Consider the following 21,282-nt stretch of genomic DNA (forward strand, 5'->3'; position numbering starts at 1 on the left):
AGTAGAAATACGAAATAATTAAAGTATAAAAGTTTCAGGTCTTAATAGAATCTCTTTATTCTGTTAAGAGTGTTTTGTTTTTTAAATGTTTTTTAGAACTGGAATGATTACAGTCACCAAACGTTTGTCTATGATCATCTGTCAGATCTACTTGAGCTGCTTTTAGATCCAGAACAACTCACTGCGTCATCTCATTCGACTAATAGTAGTCTGGTCTCTAGAGAAGCTGTGGTGGCACTCAGCTTTCTTATTGAAGGTGCAGTGAGGAGAACCAGGAAGATATACCCACTTCATGAGCTTGCACTGTGGCAACCACTACATGCAGAAAGTGGCTTCTCAAAGATCTCTAAGACCTTTTCTTTCTACAAGCTGGAAGCCTGGTTGAGAGCCTGTTTGACTGGGAATCCATTTGGTACCTCTGCTTGCCTCAAGTCTGGAAAGAAATTGGCTTGGGCTAACCAAGGTATTTAATACTCTAATCTATATTAAATTTGAATAACAACTTAGAGAACCTAGTGTTTTCTGATATTAATGATCACACATCTTCCGTAGAAGACCTATAAAATATTGCTACTATAGAAGTGAAAAGGGGAGCATTTTTCTTCTGTATATATGCCTTTTTCTCTCAAGGCAGTAGTAGTCTCAGAGGATTTATTAGTCCAGGTCATTTTGACTTCAGTTAACAGAAACTCCAACTTCAGTTAGTTCTCTTTTTGCTCTGCTTTTCTCTTTTTGACTCTTTCTTCCTCTCATTCTCATAGGCTCATTTGCTTCAGGTATTCCTATTATGCACCACAGCAGAATTTGGCCATTCCACAGTTATACAACCTCAGGTCCTTTCTAGCTCCACAGACACAAGCAAACTAGATATCTCTAAATTGGAAATTTAAATTTATCATAGAATCTGGCTGTGGTTGCATTAGTTATCTATTCTCAATAGTCCAGCAATGGTTAAAGGGATAGGTTCAGGTTCCATGTGACTTACTGGGGCCCAGGTATAAGTTTTAAGAGAAGTAGGTGCCTATATTCAGGCAAATGTCAGACAAAATTAATGAAAAAAACACCTAGAATATACTTTCATAATCTCTGAATTTTAAAGATAAAGAGAAAATAGGTTCTTTGCAACAAATGTAAGAAAAAAATCAGTTTTGTGTCAAATTTTTATAATGCAAAAAATGGTTGATCAACAACTACAGAACCTTGAGCAAAAACATAGTGATCTAAGAATTCTATTCAACTGAGCTATTGCTTTAGTATGAAATCAAAGACTCTCAGATATGTAAGTCTCTCATAAATACATAGAAGATATTACATAATTCTTAATGTTGATAAAAGAATATAGATGCAAATAAATTTTTAAATGTTAGAGTAGGAACTAGTAGAAAAAAAGGATATCTAACCTCTTAGGATTATACTAAAACTAGAGACCCGGTGCACGACATTCGTGCACTGGCAGGGGGATGTCCCTCAGCCCAGCCTGCACCCTCTCCAATCTGGGACCCCTTGGGGGATGTCCGACTGCCGGTTTAGGCCCGATCCCACAGTCGGACATCCCTCTCACAATCCAGGACTGCTGGCTCCCAACCACTCACCTGCCTGCCTGCCTGATTGCCCCTAATCGCTTCTGCCTGCCAGCCTGATCACCACCTAACCACCCCCCTGCCACCCAGATTGATGCCTAACTGCTCCACTGCTGGCCCGGTTGCCCCCAACTGCCCTCCCCTGCCGGCCTGGTCTCCCCCAATTGCCCTCCCCTACAGGCCTGGTCCCCCCCAACTGCCCTCCCCTACCAGCCTGGTCGCCCCTAACTGCCCTCCCCTGCCGGCCTGGTCGCCCCTAACTGCCCTCCCCTGCTGGCATGGTTACCCCTAACTGCCCTCCCCTGCAGGCCTGGTCCCCTCCAACTGCCCTCCCCTGCCTGCCCGGTCACCCCTAACTGCCCTCCCCTGCCGACCTGGTTGCCCCTAACTGCCCTCCCCTGCAGGCCTGGTCCCCCCCCCAACTGCCCTCTCCTGCCGGCCCGGTCGCCCCAACTGCCCGCCTGCAGGCCTGGTCACCCCCTAACTGCTCTCCCCTGCTGGCCTGGTCCCCCCTAACTGCCCTCCTCTGCTGGCCTGATTGCCACAACTGCCCTCCCCTGCCAGCCATCTTGTGTGGGGGCGTGACAGTCAATTTGCATATTACCTCTTTATTATATAGGATATTAACAATGGTACATAGTAGGTTAACAAGTAATTTTTATCTTTTTTTGCCACTAGTATTTAAAATTTTTCTATAACAACCATGTATTATTTATCTAATATAAGGTAATAAGAATTATTTTAAAAGACAAAGAATAATATACTTAAGTGATCTCTTCACATTTAGCCAGTATTCTTTACAAGGGTGTCCTGATGGCTTGCAGGGAAGTGCTGTCTGAAAAGCCAATCTCATAATAGCAGGACTGTGTTAGGAGGACAACCTGCACAGATTTTTTTGAGTGTCAGTTTGTTCAAGGCACTGTGTTTGAGAGGAAGATGTGCTTTCAGTATGATCTTGGGAGTAAAGATATAAACCAAAAAAGAATTCATGAAATGATATGGTAAATAACTTAGGAGAGGTTCAGTATTAGTGTTATGGCAATTTAAAGAGATTATTTAAGGGTAGGAATGATAAATTAAGGTCTCTTAGACAAGAAGATATTTGAGTTGGCCCAGCTCTCCAAAGCTACTAGTATATGACCTTAGGCACATTACTAATTTGAAGGGTAGACATGAAAAATATCTTGGCTCTATCTAGGCAATCTTGAATGGATTGTAAGTTTTAAAAGTCTTTATAAAAAATTTAATTTATTAAATACTGCACACATACAGAAAAGTACAGAGAATAGTACAGCAAACACCTCTTTACCCAATACTCAGATCTAACATTTTTAAAATCTTATATGTATATAATTTTAGATATATACACATGTAGAAATGTGTAACAACATATGGTTGATGTTTTTCTTTCATTTAAAACTATCTCATTTATGTTTTTCTTAAATAGTTGAAGGGACGACCAAAAGAGCTAAGATTGCTTGTAATACTCATGTGGCCCCTAGGATGCACCGCATGGTGGTGATGAGCCAGGTTTACAAGCAGACATTGGCCAGGAGCTCAGATACTCTGGTGGGGGCACATGTAAAGATTCATCGTTGCAACGAATCTTTTATATATCTGCTCTCTCCCTTACGGTAAGCACAGTCTTCGTAGTGTTCTGATATTTTGACATTTTCTTTGGACTAGGATTGATCTCTTTTTTACCATCCTATATAATAAAAGGCTAATATGCAAATAGACCAAATGGCAAAACGACCCGGTCGCTATGACATGCACTGACCACCAGGGGGAAAACACTCAATGCAGGAGCTGCCCCCTGGTGGTCAGTGTGCTCCCACAGCAGGAGCACCGCTCAGCTGGCCAACAGGCACCAGACGCCGAGCTCACAGATGGCGAGTGCAGTGGCGGTGGCGGGAGCCTCTCCCGCCTCCTCAGCAGCGCTAAGGATGTCTGACTAAGGGCTTAGGCTCGCTCAGTTGTACATCCCTCAAGGGCTCCCGGACTGCAAGAGGGCGCAGGCTGGGCTGAGGGAACTCCTTAGTGCACAGATTTCATGCACCAGGCCTCTAGTCAGAGAATAATTTTGTAGTCAAATATTTTCTATCTTATTCTCATTCACAGGAATTTACCTCAGTTTTTTACTTTTCAGGTCTGTGACAATTGAGAAATGCAGAAATAGTACCTTTGTCCTCGGCCCTGTACAGACTGCTCTTCACCTCCAAAGCTGTGACAACATTAAAGTCATTGCCGTTTGTCATCGTTTGTCCATCTCTTCTACAACAGGCTGCATCTTTCACATTTTGACACCTACACGCCCACTTATTCTCTCTGGGAACCACACAGTAACTTTTGCCCCTTTTCATACCCATTATCCAATGCTGGAGGACCATATGGCCAAAACTGGCCTTGCTACGGTGCCTAACTATTGGGATAATCCAATGATTGTGTGCAGAGAGAACAGAGACACAAGTGTCTTCCGACTCTTACCACCTTGTGAATTCTATATATTTATTATTCCCTTTGAAATGGAAGGGGACACAACAGAGATACCTGGGGGTCTTCCATCTTCATATCAGAAAGCTCTGGGTCATAGAGAACAGAAAATACACATCTGGCAGAAAACTGTGAAGGAGGCTCGTTTGACAAAGTAAGTATTTTCTAGAAGTAATAATTTGTCTTTTATGTAAAATTCTATGAAAGCAAATTAATCTGCACGTATTATAGCTGTGCTAAAGTAATAAATATAAAATATGTCTTTAGTTAAGGCTTGTACTTTCAGGTCAGTATTTCAGGTACAATTTGAATGGAGAGTTGAGAGTGAATGGATACTCAAGTATTAGACTTCCCTTTTCAAAGAAGCTTAAGTTTAATTGGCAGATATAAAACTTATATGAATGAAAGATCATATATAGCATATGCCACATAATCCTATACTTAAGTGGATTATTTTTAGTTTTTAATTTACTCTTCTACACTATAATGGTTCTCAAGCTTGATCGTGCATCAGAATCATCCAAGGGCTTGTTAAAAATGCATATTTCCTGGCTCCTCCACACTGCAGACTGATTCCTTATGCTAGTCCATGGACTAAGACCAGTTTTTGTCAAAATTTTCCCTAATCCATGCTTTCCTAATCCATACAGTGTTTTCAAATATAGCTAAATTTAATCAATTTAAAATACTGGTTTTTATTCTGAGATGATTTTCTTCCTACTTTTAAGTACTAAACTGTCCTATTTTTAATAATATGCTGTGGTAGTAGACCATTGTGGCTTATTGTCCACCACAAAATTTTATTTTAACAACATTGGTCTTTGACCTCTGGAAGCCAGGGACACTACCTGGTTTATAGCGATTCAGAAAATATCCATGTGGTAGTTAGTGAAGATTAATGGAAGAAGTACAATTTGTGTTGGAACTTGAAGAATGAACCAAGTTTGGATAGGAAGTGAGGACTGAACAGAATACTTTTATAGCACTAGAGGAGCAGCTGTGGAAGCAGAAGCAAACCTTAGGTATCCTGGAAATCAATTGCTGAAATAGGACTTTGGGTATGGAATTGGGGTATTTAAGGTTGGATAGTAAATCGTGCCAGGTTTTATAGAATCTTGAATGCCAGGCAGTGACAGTTAGACTTATGTGGAATTAAGCAGTAGGAGTCATTAAAGGATTTTGAACAATGGATTGAAGTACAGAAAGCTATTTCATTTATTCAGGAACATTTATAGAATGCTGACAGTATGCAAACTTTCTTAGATGCTATGGCAGATTTAAAAATGGGTAAGGAAATGTGATATAGGAAGATCCTCTGGTTAGGGAAGTCAGGGTGATATTGCAAGGTCTAGACCAGGGGTGGGCAAACTTTTTGACTTGAGGGCCACAATGGGTTCTTAAACTGGACCGGAGGGCTGGAACAAAAGCATGGATGGAGTGTTTGTGTGAAGTAATATAAATTCGAAGTAAACATCATTACATAAAAGGGTACGGTCTTTTTTTTTTTTTTAGTTTTATTCATTTCAAACAGGCCATATCCGGCCCACGGGCCGTAGTTTGCCCACGGCTGGTCTAGACTAAGAAACTGGACTAGAATGGAGAGAAAGGGGATGGAGACCAGAAATACTTTAACAGAAGGCAGGGTTCAGTGTAAAACTTTGTGAAGAACACAAAATCACAGGTGATTCCAAAAATTTTAGAAACTTCATTAAATAATTTTCTTCTGGAAAGAATAGAAAATAGTAGGTAACCAGAATAAATCATTATTGTCTGTACAAGTATTTATATTTAATCAAAATTTGTTAGAGATATTAGGAAAAGAATATTCTTCTACAATATTACAACATTGTCCACTTGAGAGCTGAAGCTAGTTTGAGAAAAGAGTATCAGTTCTTTTGGGGGATCTTTACAATAAATGCCATATGTACTGATAATATCTTGATCATTATGATTCTTTTCCTTAAGACAGAAAAACTCCTTAATAATTTGATTCCATTTGCCTAATATTTTTTCTGGTTGTTATTATTTTGGACAGTGGCAGCCATTCTAAAATGTTTCTATTTCTTATGATTTAGACTGCTGTTTGATATAGGAGTAAAAATGATTATTTTAATTAGATCTTAGTTTTATTAGATTTTTAGTGTTCTTTGGATAGTTGTCTGTATTTTTCTGGAAAGTACTCAGACTCAGGAATTAATACTGACGATGCCACTTTACTATGTGATGTGAGTGTCATTTAACTTCCTTGGCTTTTAACTGTATAATGCATAAAGTATAAACATATTCCTCACTTCATGTGATTTATGTGCAGATTTAGTAAGTAATATGTGTGTGAGACACATTGTGTGTAGTGGTATGTGCTGTACTGTGTTTAGTAGTATGCATATGACATAATGTTTAGTGTTATCTTTGTGAGACACATCTCCTGGATAAGATGTTTATGCAGAATATCTGAGACCCAACCTGTTATAATGAAATTTATTCTAAGAGAATTAGTAATTGAAAAAAGACTTGATCCAGTCCTAGCTGGATGGCTCCGTCTGTTGGAGTGTCATCCCATGCACCAAAAGGTTGTGGGTTCTATTCCCTGTCAGAGTACATACCTAGGTTGCAGATTCAATCCCTGGTCTGGATGTTCATGCGAGGCAACTTATCAGTGTTTCTTTGTCACATCGATGTTCCTCTCTCTTCCTTCCTCTCCCTCTAGAATCAATAAAAAACAAACATATCCTCAGGTGAGGATTAAAAAAGAAAAAAAAAAGACTTGATCCAGCCACAGGATTTTCTGGAAGCATTCTTATGGCTTTGTTCTCATCTTACGGATTTTGGAAAGAAATACAGGGTGGAGCAAAAGTAGGTTTACAGTTGTTTTTATGGAATATAATACAATAATTAATAAATAATAATAATACAAGAATAAATTGTGTTTTGCATACTCACAACTGTAACCCTACTTTGCCCCACCCTGAATATATCCATACACAGTTGCTACACGCCAAAAAATATAAACATCACTAATAGAACTCATGCTTTCATTGTGATAATACTATCTTTTGCAAACATTCCACCTGGTTTGCATCTCATGAATTGAGCCACCAAGACAATAATACTACAAACTAGTCAGTCTCATATCATAGAATAATGATGACCATAATAGCTGGTAATATGTATTGAGCACTTACTATGTAACAAGTGCTATTTTAAGCATCTTCTATTTATTAACTCATTTATTCTTATAAGTACCGCGCGCTAACCGATTGCGCCACTGGAGCCCCAACTCATTTATTCTTTATAACAATACCCTATTACAGAAAAATAAACTGAGAAACAAAGAGATTAAGTAATTTACCCAAAGTCACACAGGAGCTGGGATTCGCAACTAGTCAGCCTGGTTCCAGAACCTGGGTTCTTAGTGTCTATTATTTTTTGGAAACTAGTGTGTTATATAATTAGAGGCCTGGTGCACGAATTCGTGCACCAGTGGCGTCCCTTGGCCTGGCCTGTAGGATCAGGCCAAAACCGACTCTCCAACATCCCCTGAGGAGTCCCGGATTGCGAGAGGGACCCCACTAGTGCATGATTGGGGCTGAGGAGGGATGTGGGAAGTTGCCCAGCTGGGGAGGGACCGCGGGAGGGCTCCAAGGCGTGTTTGGCCCGTCTTGCTTAGTCCCAATTGGCCGGACCCCAGCAGCAAGCTAACCTACCGGTAGGAGCGTCTGCCCCCTGGTGGTCAGTGCACATCATAGCAACTGGTCAATCGGTCAACTGCCCCCTCGTGGTCAGTGCACGTCATATGCAGTGGTTGAACGGCCTTAGCATATCATTAGCATATTATGCTTTGACTGGTTGAATGGACAATCAGACACTTAGCATATTAGGCTTTTATTATATAGGATATGTAATCTATATATATAAAAGCCCAGTGACCAGAACAGCAGAACGACCAGAATGACTAGTGGCTATGATGTGCACTGCAGCAGCCAACCAGCCTGATCTGGGCCCCGATCGGCCCCTCCCCTGGCCAGCCCTGACCCTGATCAGCCCCCAACACCCTGATCAGGGGTGGGGCCAGCCAGCCAACTGCCCATGTGCCCCCCCCCCCCCCCCCGCCGCCCTGCCAGCCCAGCCCTATGGGCCCCCATGGGGTGGGCCTGCCAGATCCCACTCCTGCAAAAATTTGTGCACCTGGCCTCTAGTATATAATAGATACTTATAACAATGCTATATAAAAATGATCATTGGGAAAACACCCTTTTAAAGCAATTTTATTGTTTGAAAGCTTCTAGTATTTATATGCCTAGATTTTCCTTACACACATGAAAAGCTTATACACGTGTACATGTGGTGAGTATTTAATAAACATTGACTTTGAATCATTGTGTATTCAGGTGGTAAGATCATGGATAACACTAAAAACAAGGAAAAGCACTCCATTTAACTTTGGGAATATAGGAAAACAGAAGAGTTATTGATCAATTTGAAAACAAATTGCCAACATGTCTTTTAAAAATGATTAGATCGTATCATTTTTCTGCTCTGACCCCTCTAATGACTTCCCATCATACCTGGAATAAAATCTAAAATCTTTACCATACTACCAGCCCTCCTGCTGTTCTTTTCTTCATTTATTCCCCTTCTGCCATGTACAATCTTCTTGCTATTACTTAGCCATTGTCCTTGGACCAAAGATCACCAGGAATGGATATATAGAACAAAGCTGGGTCTTATTACTCATTGCAAGTAGGGAGACAGTTGTGTTTCATTTCAGGGAACAGGTGTTAAAAAGAACTTACTGGGTTTTGACTTGTGTTAGGTGATTTGGGGGAGGGTTCTAGGAAGCAAGGCTTTGTTGTGAGTTGGATGCTATGTGGAAGCAAGAGATTCTATGATTTGGCTTAATAATTTTTGTACTAAAGGCAGGAAGAATAAAGTGGAGCTAAAACTATAATTATAAAGAAGCAGCAATTACTTATTAGCCTGGAAAGGGTAATGTTTGGTTATTTTGTGGTTTGGACCACAAAATGTTTTGTCTTTTGTCTGGACTGAGAAGATTATGGAGTGGTCGTGTCCTTGCCTTAATCTATTATCATCCCAGAGCGGTTTTGTATAACGTGGATCTTCTGTGGAATTGTTTATGTTCAACAAACAAACAACACAGCTACATTAAGACCTGATAGGACTAAGCTAGTTCCTCATTGTCAGAAGCTACTCTTCTCTTTCTTATCTTGATCATATTAATATGCTCTCATTTTAGAACTTTTGCACTTCTTGTTTTCCTCTGCCTGGAATGTTTTTCTCCAGATATTTATTTGCTCAATCCATCACTTCATTCAGACCTCTACTTAAGTGTTATTTTAGAGAAGGTTTCTTTGTTCATTCCTATTCTAAAATAGCATTCTCAGTACTCTCCATTCCCTTACTCTGCTGTATTTTTCTTGAAGGCATTTACAACTAAAGTTCATATCATATATTTATTTTATTTATTACCTATCTTCCCTACTAGAATATACATCCATAAAGCACATAGACTACACAGATCACATTGTGAATGGCGTCCTCTGGAGTCGTACAGTACAGACCCTCCTGGACAGCAGCCTTGTCTCTTCTCCTTTGCACATTTATCCCCTTAAGTCAGAACACTATGCAGCATTACTTGGTCCTCAGTAAATAACCACAGTAGGACAAAGTATATAGTTATTGATAACTCTTTACAAGGAGGGCATTGTATTTAACTAAATTAATTTTGGAGGGTGATGGTCTAATGTATAGAACTGAACAGAACAGTTATTTGGAGAGAACAAATGGGTAACTAGAAATAATTTAACATTTATTCCATTAACGTGTTTTCTAATCATTTGGAGTAAAATTAATATGAATTATTGTTTTTACATTCTTTTTGCTCTCAACTGCAATTTTAGGGATCAAAGGAAGCAGTTCCAGGTGCTTGTGGAGAATAAGTTTTATGAGTGGTTGATTAATACAGGACATCTCCAACAGCTGGACAGCCTTGTACCCCCTGCAGCAGGTTCCAAACAAGCAGCAGGATAAGACTTCTACATCAAAACACAGGTAGGCATTTATAATGCAGACCACTTAAAACAAATTACTTTGGGAAAATATTGTAAGCACACAAAAAAAACTGCACAGAATATTATGTTACCAACTATTGCCAAAATTTTTCCACCACTCCCATCAGCATGTACAGACCTTTAGATACCCATGTTTGCCACAGTTTATAGTGAGAAGACCAACAAAATATTTAGGTGGAGCCTATTGAATTATGGGCAAACATAACAGCCAAGTTTTGTCTTTTTTGCCTCTTCCCTGGCAAAATTTGTACTGTCCAAAGATACTACTTTCCCCATACATAGCTTTAGGAATTTTATTCCACCTTCATAACATATCTTTCCTCTTTCCCATCACTCCACACACAAACCAATTAATAAATTAGGTGGTCTTTGTTCATTGCACATGAGCTTTAATAAGTTACCAGAATTAATCCAAATGAAGATTTGAATTCTGAACTCTAAGAGATCATAGATTCAATGGAGGAGAAGATGGATAGAGACAAATTTAATGGAAATTATTTAATCCAAATATGTAGTATTCTTTTTTTTGTTTGTTTGTTTTTATTAAATCTTTATTGTTCATATTATTACAGCTGTTCCTCTTTTTTCTCCCCATAGCTCCCCTCCACCCGGTTCCCACCCCACCATGTCTTCATCCATAGGTGCACGATTTTTGTCCAGTCTCTTCCCGCATCCCCCACACCCCTTTTTCCCCCAAGAATAGTCAATCCACTCCCTTTCTATGCCCCTGATTCTATTATAATCACCAGTTTATTCTGTTCATCAGATTATTTATTCACTTGGTTTTTAGATTCACTTGTTGATAGATGTGTATTTGTTGTTCATAATTTGTATCTTCACCTTTTTCTTCTTCCTCTTCTTAAAGGATACCTTTCAGCATTTCATATAATACTGGTTTGGTAGTGATGAACTCCTTTAGCTTTTCCTTATCTGTGAAGCACTTTATCTGACCTTCAATTCTGAATGATAGCTTTGCTGGATAAAGTAATCTTGGTTGTAGGTTCTTGGCATTCATCATTTTGAATATTTCTTGCCACTCCCTTCTGGCCTGCAAAGTTTCTGTTGAGAAATCAGATGACAGTCGTATGGGTACTCCCTTGTAGGTAACTGACTGTCTTTCTCTTGCTGCTTTTAAGATTGTCTCTTTGTCTTTTGCTCTTGGCATTTTAATTATGATGTGTCTTGGTGTGGTCCTCTTTGGATTCCTTTTGTTTGGGGTTCTCTGCGCTTCCTGGACTTGGAAGTCTATTTCTTTCACCAGGCAGGGGAAGTTTTCTGTCATTATTTCTTCAAATAGGTTTTCAATATCTTGCTCTCTCTCTTCTTCTGGCACCCCTATAATTCGGATGTTGGTGCACTTGAAGCTGTCCCAGAGGCTCCTTACGCTATCTTCGTATTTTTGGATTCTTTTTTCATTTTGCTTTTCCGGTTGGGTGTTTTTTGTTTCTTCGTATTTCAAATCTTTGACTTGATTCTTGCGCTCCTCTAGTCTGCTGTTGGAACTCTGCATAATATCCTTTATTTCAGTCAGTGTATGCTTAATTTCTAATTGGTCCTTTTTCATAACCTCGAGGGCCTCACTAGATTTCTTGAGGATCTCACTACATTTATCGGCGGTCTCAACAGACTTTTTGAGGGTCTTACTAAATTTATCAGCGGTTTCTAGAAAGTTCTTGAAAAACCTTAAAAGTGTGGTTTTGAACTCTATATACAGTTGTTTGCTTTCCTCCATTTCTGTCATTTGTGACCTGTTTCTTTGTTTCCGCATTTTTTATGCTTCCCTGTGTTGGTAGAGTGGCTTTGTGTGCTAGGTGTCCTATAGGGCCCAGTGGCTCAGCCTCCCCAATTACCTGAGGTGGACACTCTTGGTGCACCCCTTTGTGGGCTTTGTGCACAGTCTTGTTGTAGTTAAGCCTTGGTTGTTGTAGGTATCACTGGGAGGAATTGACCTCCCCAGGCCAATTGGCTGTGAGAGTCAGCTGTGTCTGCAGTGGGAGAACTTCTGTGCTGAAGACACCCTTCTGAGGCAAGACTTGCTTCAGTGGGGCTTTGGTGCTCGCTGAGTCTGCCCCCTGAGTGTGTCCCTTATGGATCTGAGGAGTTGTAATCTGGATGGTCCCACTCTGACCACTGGGTACACTGGCTCTTGGATCTAAGGAGGTGCTAATTTAGCCTCTGCCTGAGGCTACCCAGCAGAAGCTATGAAGAGATCTGCAGATTCCCCTTCCTTGTTTGGGGTTTGGAGGTGCCCAAATGAGGCCCAGCTGTGAAGCAATGCAAGCTGCTGTGGGGCCTTGGGCCTTCTCTTGGAAGTTCTGGGTCTGTCTGGCCCAGTTGCAGTTTGTTAGGTAATTTTCAGATTGCAAAGGGCCAGGGCATTCATATGCAAAAGCCTCTGCCACAGCTTGGGTGGGGAATCAACAGGGCGGAGCAAGCAGCTATGGCTGATCCTCAGCCCTACCCTAAGGGGCCGCGCGTCTCAGTGTCCTGGTAACTGCTGCAAGCACCTTTGAGAGAAAGCCGCCCTCGAATTCCGAGTTCTGCCCGCCGCCAGACAGTCCAGTTTCTCCCTGTATGAGTCTGGGTCCCCAGAGACTCATCCGGAACTGGAGTTCAGAGCAGTCGGGAGCTTGAGACTCCCTCCTGATTCAAAAAGACAGCCGTGTCCTCAGTTGCCAGCCCTTGCCATGTGCGCCTCTGTACCTCTGCACTTCTGCACCTCCTCTGAGTCTCAGTGTGCTTTTCTCTTTCCTTCTAGTTGTAGAGTTTCCACTCAGCCAGCCTTGCTGTGGTTCTGGATGATGTCCGTTTTGTCTTTTAGATGTATTTTTGAATTTGTTGTGGGAGGCAGCAATTTCCGGTGTTTACCTATGCCGCCATCTTGGTTTCTCTGTAGTATTCTTTTTATAGACATTAGTATACTTTGCCATTTTAAAGATTGACAGTAGAAAAACAAAGGACATAAATAGGTAGAAAAAATACAAAACACAAAGATACTTTCACTTAAAATTAAAGAAATACAGGATACTATTTTTCATCTATCGAATTGGCGAAGATAAAAAACTGTTGGTATACAACACTGGCAAGACATTTCACTTACCATTGGGGAAAGTGTAAATTTGTGCAACCTCTTTGGAGGATAGTTTGGCAAAATCAAAATTAAAAATACATGTATTCTTTGACTTAGTAACTTCACTTTTTAGATTTATCTTATTAATACACTCATGTATGGAAAGATCTCTGTAAAAACTATGTTCATTGCAGGATTGTTTGAAATAGCTGTAGACTGGAAACAACCCACATGCTTCTCAATAGAGTACTGGTGCCTAATGAACTGGTGCATTCATGTCATGGAATGCTCTTTTAAAAGGATGAGGTATATCTGAATGTGCAGATATTGAATGATCGCTGAGCCAGGGGTGGGAGGTGTGGGATGAATGTGTGTGTAAAATGTTCCCTTGTGTGTTTGAAAAAAGGAAAAGATTATCACACATATTTATATGCTAATTATATGCCGTAAAATTTCTAAAAGATAATAAATTATTAACAGTAGTTATCTTTAAGAAATGAGACTGGGAAAACATTTTAAGTTTTTTTATTGAACTATAATTCACTTACTTACAAATCACCTTTCTAAAGTTAAAAATTCAGCAGCTTTTATTATATTCACAACTTTGTACAACCATCACCATTAACCCAGAACATTTTCATCACTCTAAAAATAAACCCCAAACACATAGATAGTTACTCCTTATCCTCCAACTGTGGATATCTTCTTTTCCCCCAGTATTTGACAGTCGGTAATATTTCTTAATTTGTCAACTCTGGACATTTCATATAAATGAAATCATATAACATGTGGCTTTATATCTGGTATTTTTCACTTAGCATAATGTTTTCAAGGTTCATCCATGTAGCATCTCAGCATGTCAGTCCTTTTTATGACTGGATAATACTCCATTATATAGATTATACCGCACTTTATCTGTTCATCAGTTGATGGACATTTGAGTTGTTTCCACTTTTTAGCTATTGTGAATAATGCTGCTATGAACTTTTGTGTATAAGTTTTAATATAGAAATATTTTTATTTTTCTTGGGTGTATACCTACGAGTGGAAGGTCATATGTTTAACTTTTGACTAACTGCTCAACTGTTTTCTAAAGCTGTGTACTAATTCCTTATTGTTTACTTTATATATTGTTTGCATTTTTAAAAGTTATTTTTATTAAAAAAATTTACAATATTTAGTTAGTAAATGCTATGATTAAGAACTGGAAATCTGCTTGGCTGGTGTGGCTCAGTGGTTAAGCATCAACCCATGAACAAGAGGTCACTGGTTTGATTCCCAGTCAGGGCACATACCCTGGTTGTGGGCTCCATCCCCTGTAGGGAGCATGCAGGAGGCAACCAATCGATGATGTTTCTCTCTATCCCTCTCCCTTCCTCTCTCTTAAAAAAAAAAAATCAATAAAAACATATTTTAAAGAAATGCTAATATGGCCCAAAATTTTAAAAAATAAACAAAACACAAAGAATTGGAAATCTGATGAAGATTATAAGGAAACGAGAGGCCCAGAGCACAACATTCGTGCACTGAGGGCGGGGGGTCCCCTCAGCCTGGCCTGCGCCCTCTCACAGTCCGGGACTCTGAGGGGTCCTTAGTGCTGTTGTGGAGGCGGGAGAGGCTCCCACAACTGCTGCTGCATTCGCCAGCTGTGAGCCCGGCTTCTGGCTGAGTGGCACTTCCACAGGGGGAGCACACTGACCACCAGGGAGCAGCTCCTACATTGAGCGTCTGCCCCCTGGTGGTCAGTGCACGTCATAGTGACCTGTCATTCCACAGTTCGGTCGATTTGCATATTAGCCTTTTATTATATAGGATGGGAACTATAACAGGGTAAAATTTTAGTTTAAACTAATCCTAATAACCTGCTAATTTTTAAGGTTTATGTATGAATCTCTTTTTTTTATTATGAACTAGTGTGTTCCTCAGAGAAAAGGGAATATAATTATCTTTAAACTTTATGTATTTTATTACTCCTAATTAATCTCAGACCTTGAAAATTTATGTGATTTTATAATTACAAGGTTTTTTTTCCTAATTATTTGCAGGAAGGCAATAGAAAATATGGTTAATTTAAATTTTTCTTTTATCTTCAGGGCCCTGGAAACATGAATGGAAGCTATTCATTGGGAAGGTGCTCTTGTTACTTTAAATGACTTTGGGCTTTCTCTTCCTTGATTTCCATTCTGTACTCATTTATTACCATTTCAGTTGAATTTTAGGTAAACTAACTACCATATAAATGTACTGTTTATAGAATATCAGAAGATTCATCTCTGTGATGCCAAAATGAAAAGTTGATGAAGTCAGTCCCATTGTATATATGTTCATATTACAGTGATTGAATGTAGATTTAAAAGTTAACTTCACATTTTAATTTGTATGATAAAAGGGTTTCATCCTTTCTGGTGTTAAGAGTGCTATAGTTCTTTGTAACTATTTAAAAAGAAATAGCTACTTTCTTCAAAAATAATTGGAAAGAAAGTATGATTGTTGGTATATAAATATAGCAGAGATAGTTTTGTACAAAGATATTTTAGTCCTTAAAGTATGAAACTTAAACTGTAAAATCTTTATTTTTCATTTTTTGCTTCAGATTTTCAATATACAAAGCTCTAAAAGGTAATTTTCTCCTTTTGATAAAAAGTTAAGCTTCACTTTTAACTTTTGAAAAGGTTCCCAGTGTTATTCTGTGATGTTATATCAAAATAAAGTTTACATTTGATTGGGAAAGCTGTGTTCTTTAAGATAATGTAAAACAATTATCAAATTAGTAAAATGAAGCTGGTTGCTGATAAATGTTGTTTTATCTGCTCATTGACTATTTAATTAGTAATTATATCAAAAAAGGGCTTGATCTTTTATTTCTAAAATGAAAATTAAACCTCGGACTGTGTTAATTCTAATTGAGGTTTTCATAGTTTTATTTTAAGGTGAAATGCGAGCAAGCAGAGTGTTATCACATAAACATTGGAGTTATGGAAGTGTATTTTATAAATTGCTGTTGGTTAATAAAATTAATGGTATTAATTACTTTCTTTAAAATTTATAAAATTCTCAAAACTACACATATAACTGAATACTTTGTTTCTCATATCAAGGTACATTTATCATTTTCTGAATTGACCATAATATATCTTGGGGCATCTCATTTATAAAAATATTTGTTGGATACTTGGTTGGTAGAAAGATGAGGAAGTTGGACTTTTGAGAAAAATATATTGACCAGGAAAAGTAAAATGGAGGTGGGGTTTTTGTGTGTGTGTGTGTGTGTGGTCTTTTTTAGCATATATAAGATGTAATCTCATTCTTAAAGTCAGAGGTATATTAAATGCCAACATGTTCTCTAAACAGGTCCCAGTATGATATTGCAGAGAAATGCCACCTGGCTTAGCTAAACCTTTGCTAATTCAAGAGTCCCTATAGTAGCTTTCTGTGTTAGGCTACATATGTAAGCACCCTTTCTTGTGGATTAGAATTGTGTGTGTGTGTGTGTGTGTGTGTGTATGTGTGTGTTTAAAAAATTTCCAACTTAACAGTTGTAAGAATCTGAATTCCTACATAGATTCACCAAGTGTTAACATTTTGCAACATTTCACTTTACCACTCTTTATACAGTATTACTAGAGGACCAGTGCACGAAATTCATGCACAGGTGGGGTCCTAAGGTCTGGCCAGCGATCAGGGTTGACCGAGGCCTTCCTTCATTCTGCACTGCCCCCTGGTGGTCAGCGCACATCATAGTGAGCAATAGAACTCCCAATCTCCTGGTCGAACTCCCACGGGGACACTTTGCATATTAGTCTTTTATATATATAGATTACTTTCTTTTGCTCAATGATTTGAGAGTAGGTTGCAGTCATCTTGGGCCCTTACTCCTAAATACATTAGCATCTATTTCATAAAAACACAGACATTCTCTTACCTAGCTAGTCATAGTACAAAGATTAAATTTCAGAAGTTTAACACTTGGATTGCGGGAAACGAGTTAAGTCGACTCGCGTGAATTGCGCGTACTCCGCAGGAGCCGTCTTAACTCCGTTCATATAGATTTGCGGTGGAGTGCGGGAAACGTGTAAACTCGGGCCGATTGTAACTGCGTATTACCAAATATTTGTTTGTTTGCCGTTCACAAAGATACCTACCTGCGTATGCGAACCGCCATCTTATATTTTGGCGGGAAATTCACCCGACACCGTAGTGTTAACATTGGCACTATAGTATTATCTAATTTACAGTTTATATTAAAACTAGTGGCCCAGTGCATGAAATTCATGCACATTAAAAGGGAATTAATTAAGGAAATATACACTAATAAAAGACAAATATGTAAATTGGTCATCACTCCGCTATGCCCAGCAGCCAATCAGGATGAGTATGCAAATTAACCCAACAAAGATGGCAGCCCGAGCGAAGACTGAAGATGACTGAAGACTGAAGAGGCTTGGCTTCTCCGCTGCGGCCGGACCAAAGACCTGGGTCCCAGGTGCCAGAAGAAAACCGGTGCTGGCAGCCAGGGGAAGGAAGGCCTATTGCGTGAATCTTCGTGCTTTGGGCCTCTAGTATTTTAATATTGCTATTTGCCCTTTCTCTATAATAGAAGTATCAGAGATGAAAGAAAATTAGTAAAATGTATATGAAAATCTTCCTCCTGTCAGAGTCTGAGGCATGCCGTGGGACCCAGAGTCAAGTCCCCGCCCACCCGCATGCACCTCAAAATCGCACGAGACCCAGACCCAGCCAGCCCCACCCCCACTGGGTGAGATCCAGACCTAGTCGACTTCACCCTTGTCAAGCCCCGCCAGGTGGGGGGCGCAGCCTCAGGTCCCCCATCACTGGGGCGGGGGGCGCAGCCTGAGGTCCCCCGTCAAGCCCCACTGTGCAGGGGGTGCAGCCTCAGGTCCCCCACCCTGGCCCAGCGCCCCACAGCCTCAGGTCCCTGCTGATCGCTCATTATAGGAATCCCGCCTCCACTGTGGGCACAGCCATCTTGTGATGGCATGATGAAGTGAGGGTCAATTTGCATATTACCTCTATTATATAGGATTTTTGCTAATTGTTACAAAGATGTCCTTTGTTGTGTTTTTTTATTCAAACACAAGATCATGCATTTCTTTTAAGCTATGTAAATTTTGTTGCTTTGCAACATGTCACTTCTGTTCAGAAATAGAGGATATCCTTTTGACTCATCTCCTGCAAGTTTTATTGAAGAAAAAAAAGATATTTGGGATTTCAAGGTGGCTGCTTTCTAGAAAACCAAATTTACCGTGTAAGAGGACCATTTTTATTTTTTATTCTGAAAACTTTGGCTGAGTTTTGGTGTCTTGACTCAGCAAAGTCTATCATTCAGCAAGGCTTGGTAAGCATGAAAGTGGGTACTGAAGCTTTCCTTTATTTTATAATCCCAATTGTTTTTCTAGAAACCATCAATAGTTTGTAAATGACTGACTCAATTTTTGGATCCTATTCTCATGACCAAGCAAATGTTTGACTTGAAACCATCCCAGTATAAATGTCTCTGTGCCTCTAACTCTGAATCTATTCCTGGATTTCAGCACTAGAGAAACCCATCAAAAATGTCTAAAACTGGAACAAAGGTAAATAAATGGTCATGCTGATTTTTAGCCTAACTACTTTCTTTTTACCTAATGATACATTGAAAAAAACATGTAGAAAAGCTTTAGCTACTTTCCCTGCTGGTGAGTATGATAGTGTTTAGAAGGTTAGGATAGGGAGAGAAGATTAAGACATGCTTATTATATTCTCTAACAGAATTATCAAACAGTTTGTTAAGGGGTTATCAGTATGTGTGGTGCTATGTTGAATACTGTACAAGTATATAACATGTAAATACCATGATTTCTGTCTTCCAGAAACTAATATTCCATGCACTTCCACAGGAATAGGAATGCTGATCAGAGGATTATGTGAAGTAGAAAGCTTTTGGTATTCAATGAAAATTTTGTTTTATGAAATTTAGCCTCAACCATTAATATTTTAAAAGGCCAAGGTGGATGGAACAATCAAGAGAATTAAATCCTACATATCCTCTTCATTCAAGCAGTTACTGTAACTCTTTGCCCCAAATAAAGTGCTTATTAAGTTAAGAAAATTACCTTTAAATATTTGATTTACAGTTGTTGAACTGGCTATTTGATCCTGAGGCAGGGCTTTGGGAATGAGGGAATGTACCTTCATTCTCTTTTTAGCTCTTCCACTGACCAGGGACTGAAGCAAAGCCATTTGTTCCTGATTCCCCCACCCCCCACCCCCCACCCCGACTTTTTACTTCGAAAACTTTCAAACCCATTGCATCATTTTAGAGAGCACCTCTTAATATGTTCTAGAACTGGTTAGTGCCTGATTATTTTCCTTTTAGAAAATAGAACTAATAATCATACTTGTTATTCAGAAGGAGAAAAATGAGACAGTGTCTTTAGTGCTCTGAATTTCTTGATAATATGCCAAGCACATCCCACTGAGAATGTGCAGTCCTAGAGAGATATCCATGTACCTCGATGGAAAGCTGTTGCAAAATCACCTTAGATGAAAACATCCCTGCTTTCAGAGATTTCCGAAGTAGTAATGGTGTGCTCTCTCATTTCTTCTGGCTGGACTTTTGCTTAAGTTAAATAACCTTTGTTAGCTAGACCAAAGAAGACTGCATCTCTTTCTCTTACTCTCCCTTTCCCACTGTCTTGCTAGCAGTTTAATCAGAGGAGTTAAGGGCTTGTCAGAAAGAACATATTGTGTTTGTTTTTGTTGCCTCTGGAATACTTGAGACACTTTTCTTTCTGCCACATTGGATTAGTAGGCTATTTTTCAAAAAGTCAACTTGAAAACAAGAGGAATTTTGAAATTTTAGGCAAATCTTCTGCACATTTCTTAGCCTTTTCTGCAGATTCCCCTCCCACCCCCAAAAGTTAAAACCTTCTCTTAGCTGACCATAGAGTAGACTTCATAGACCTACAAATGGACAGTGAGTAGATTTGCAACATTCTCTGGGCCCTGAGAGTTAGAAGGTCTCCCTGAAAGGTGAGCTTGGTCCTGGAGCTCAGTAATAGTTCCATGGCAACATTAGTGCTTTGTTTCACTCTTAGGATGGTTAGCTGCTCTGCTGGGAGGTTGGACAGCAAGGTGAACTTGTAGAATATCGTGTATATTTCACTTCTCAGCTATTGATGTCAGTCAGACACATGTGCAGAGAGGGCAGTAAATGTGAGAAACAATGAAGGAAAAAGATGATACTAAATTTCCCATAACATATCCCTTGCAAAGGCTCTTTTGTGATTAGTTGGCTGAAAACCAAAGGTAAGTTGAATTAAGAACTTGGGTCTATCTATTCATAGAAATGTTACCTTGATTTTCCTAAAGATCTTTTCACAGGTTTTGGGAAAAACCCCTCAGACTCAGAATCAGTCTTGTTCTGTTTCTAAGAGAGTAAATTCTATTTGTGAAACAGGGATAGCTGTGTAGGTAGGAAGACAGCAAAAGGGAAAATAAAGTAAGATAAAATGAACCACAGATTACTAACCAGGAATTTGCACTGCAGTCCTCTCATTTGCCTACAACTAACTGGTCACTACATAGTGACCATAAGAAAGTTAATTAACTTCTTTTTCTGTAACAACTATAAGAAAAGCTTATTGGCAATTATGAACTAGGTATTAAACTAATTGCTTTATCTACATTATCACATTGGACCCTCAGAGCAATCCTGTGCAGTAGATACGATGATCCAGTTTTACAAATGAAGAGACTGAGCCTCAGAGAGATTCAATGGCTTGTTCAAGTCACAGAGCCAGTGACTAGTGGTGCTGCTATTTTATTTTGTTTGTTTTATCTGTAAACAGGGGCACTATATATCTTTAAATACTAGTACAGTAGGGCCTTGACTTACGAGTTTAATTCGTTCCATGAGGGAGCTCGTAACTCAAATTACTCAGATGTCAAATCAATTGTGAATGAGTGAGACATGTGATGCTGGGCTGATGGGCGTTCACTGGGACGTTCGCTGCGCCAACTAGCGGTGGGGTATCTGAAGCTGGCTCGT

General features: G+C 39.4%; 1 protein-coding gene across 7 annotated transcripts in view; it reads left to right on the forward strand.

Annotated features, from left to right (window-relative positions):
* TBCCD1 (TBCC domain containing 1) overlaps positions 1–21,282 on the forward strand; it is a 35,403-nt gene that overhangs the window by 12,235 nt on the left and 1,886 nt on the right. For 5 of the 7 annotated variants that reach the window (XM_070406622.1, XM_070406623.1, XM_070406624.1 and 2 more), the window contains 5 exons: positions 97–463; positions 3,028–3,214; positions 3,730–4,227; positions 9,992–10,142; positions 15,326–16,230. In XM_070406622.1, the coding sequence (XP_070262723.1) occupies positions 97–463; positions 3,028–3,214; positions 3,730–4,227; positions 9,992–10,121 (1,182 nt within the window). In that variant the 3' untranslated portion in view covers positions 10,122–10,142; positions 15,326–16,230. Of the gene's footprint in view, positions 1–96; positions 464–3,027; positions 3,215–3,729; positions 4,228–6,780; positions 6,927–9,991; positions 10,143–15,325; positions 16,231–21,282 lie in introns of those variants that run through there. The other 2 variants (XR_011470322.1, XM_070406620.1) reach the window with 2 other exon arrangements.

The sequence above is a fragment of the Myotis yumanensis genome, unplaced genomic scaffold (assembly GCF_028538775.1).
Source record: "Myotis yumanensis isolate MYYU_CA2020_CCGP unplaced genomic scaffold, mMyoYum1.0.hap1 SCAF_2, whole genome shotgun sequence".
NCBI classification, from domain to species: domain Eukaryota; kingdom Metazoa; phylum Chordata; class Mammalia; order Chiroptera; family Vespertilionidae; genus Myotis; species Myotis yumanensis.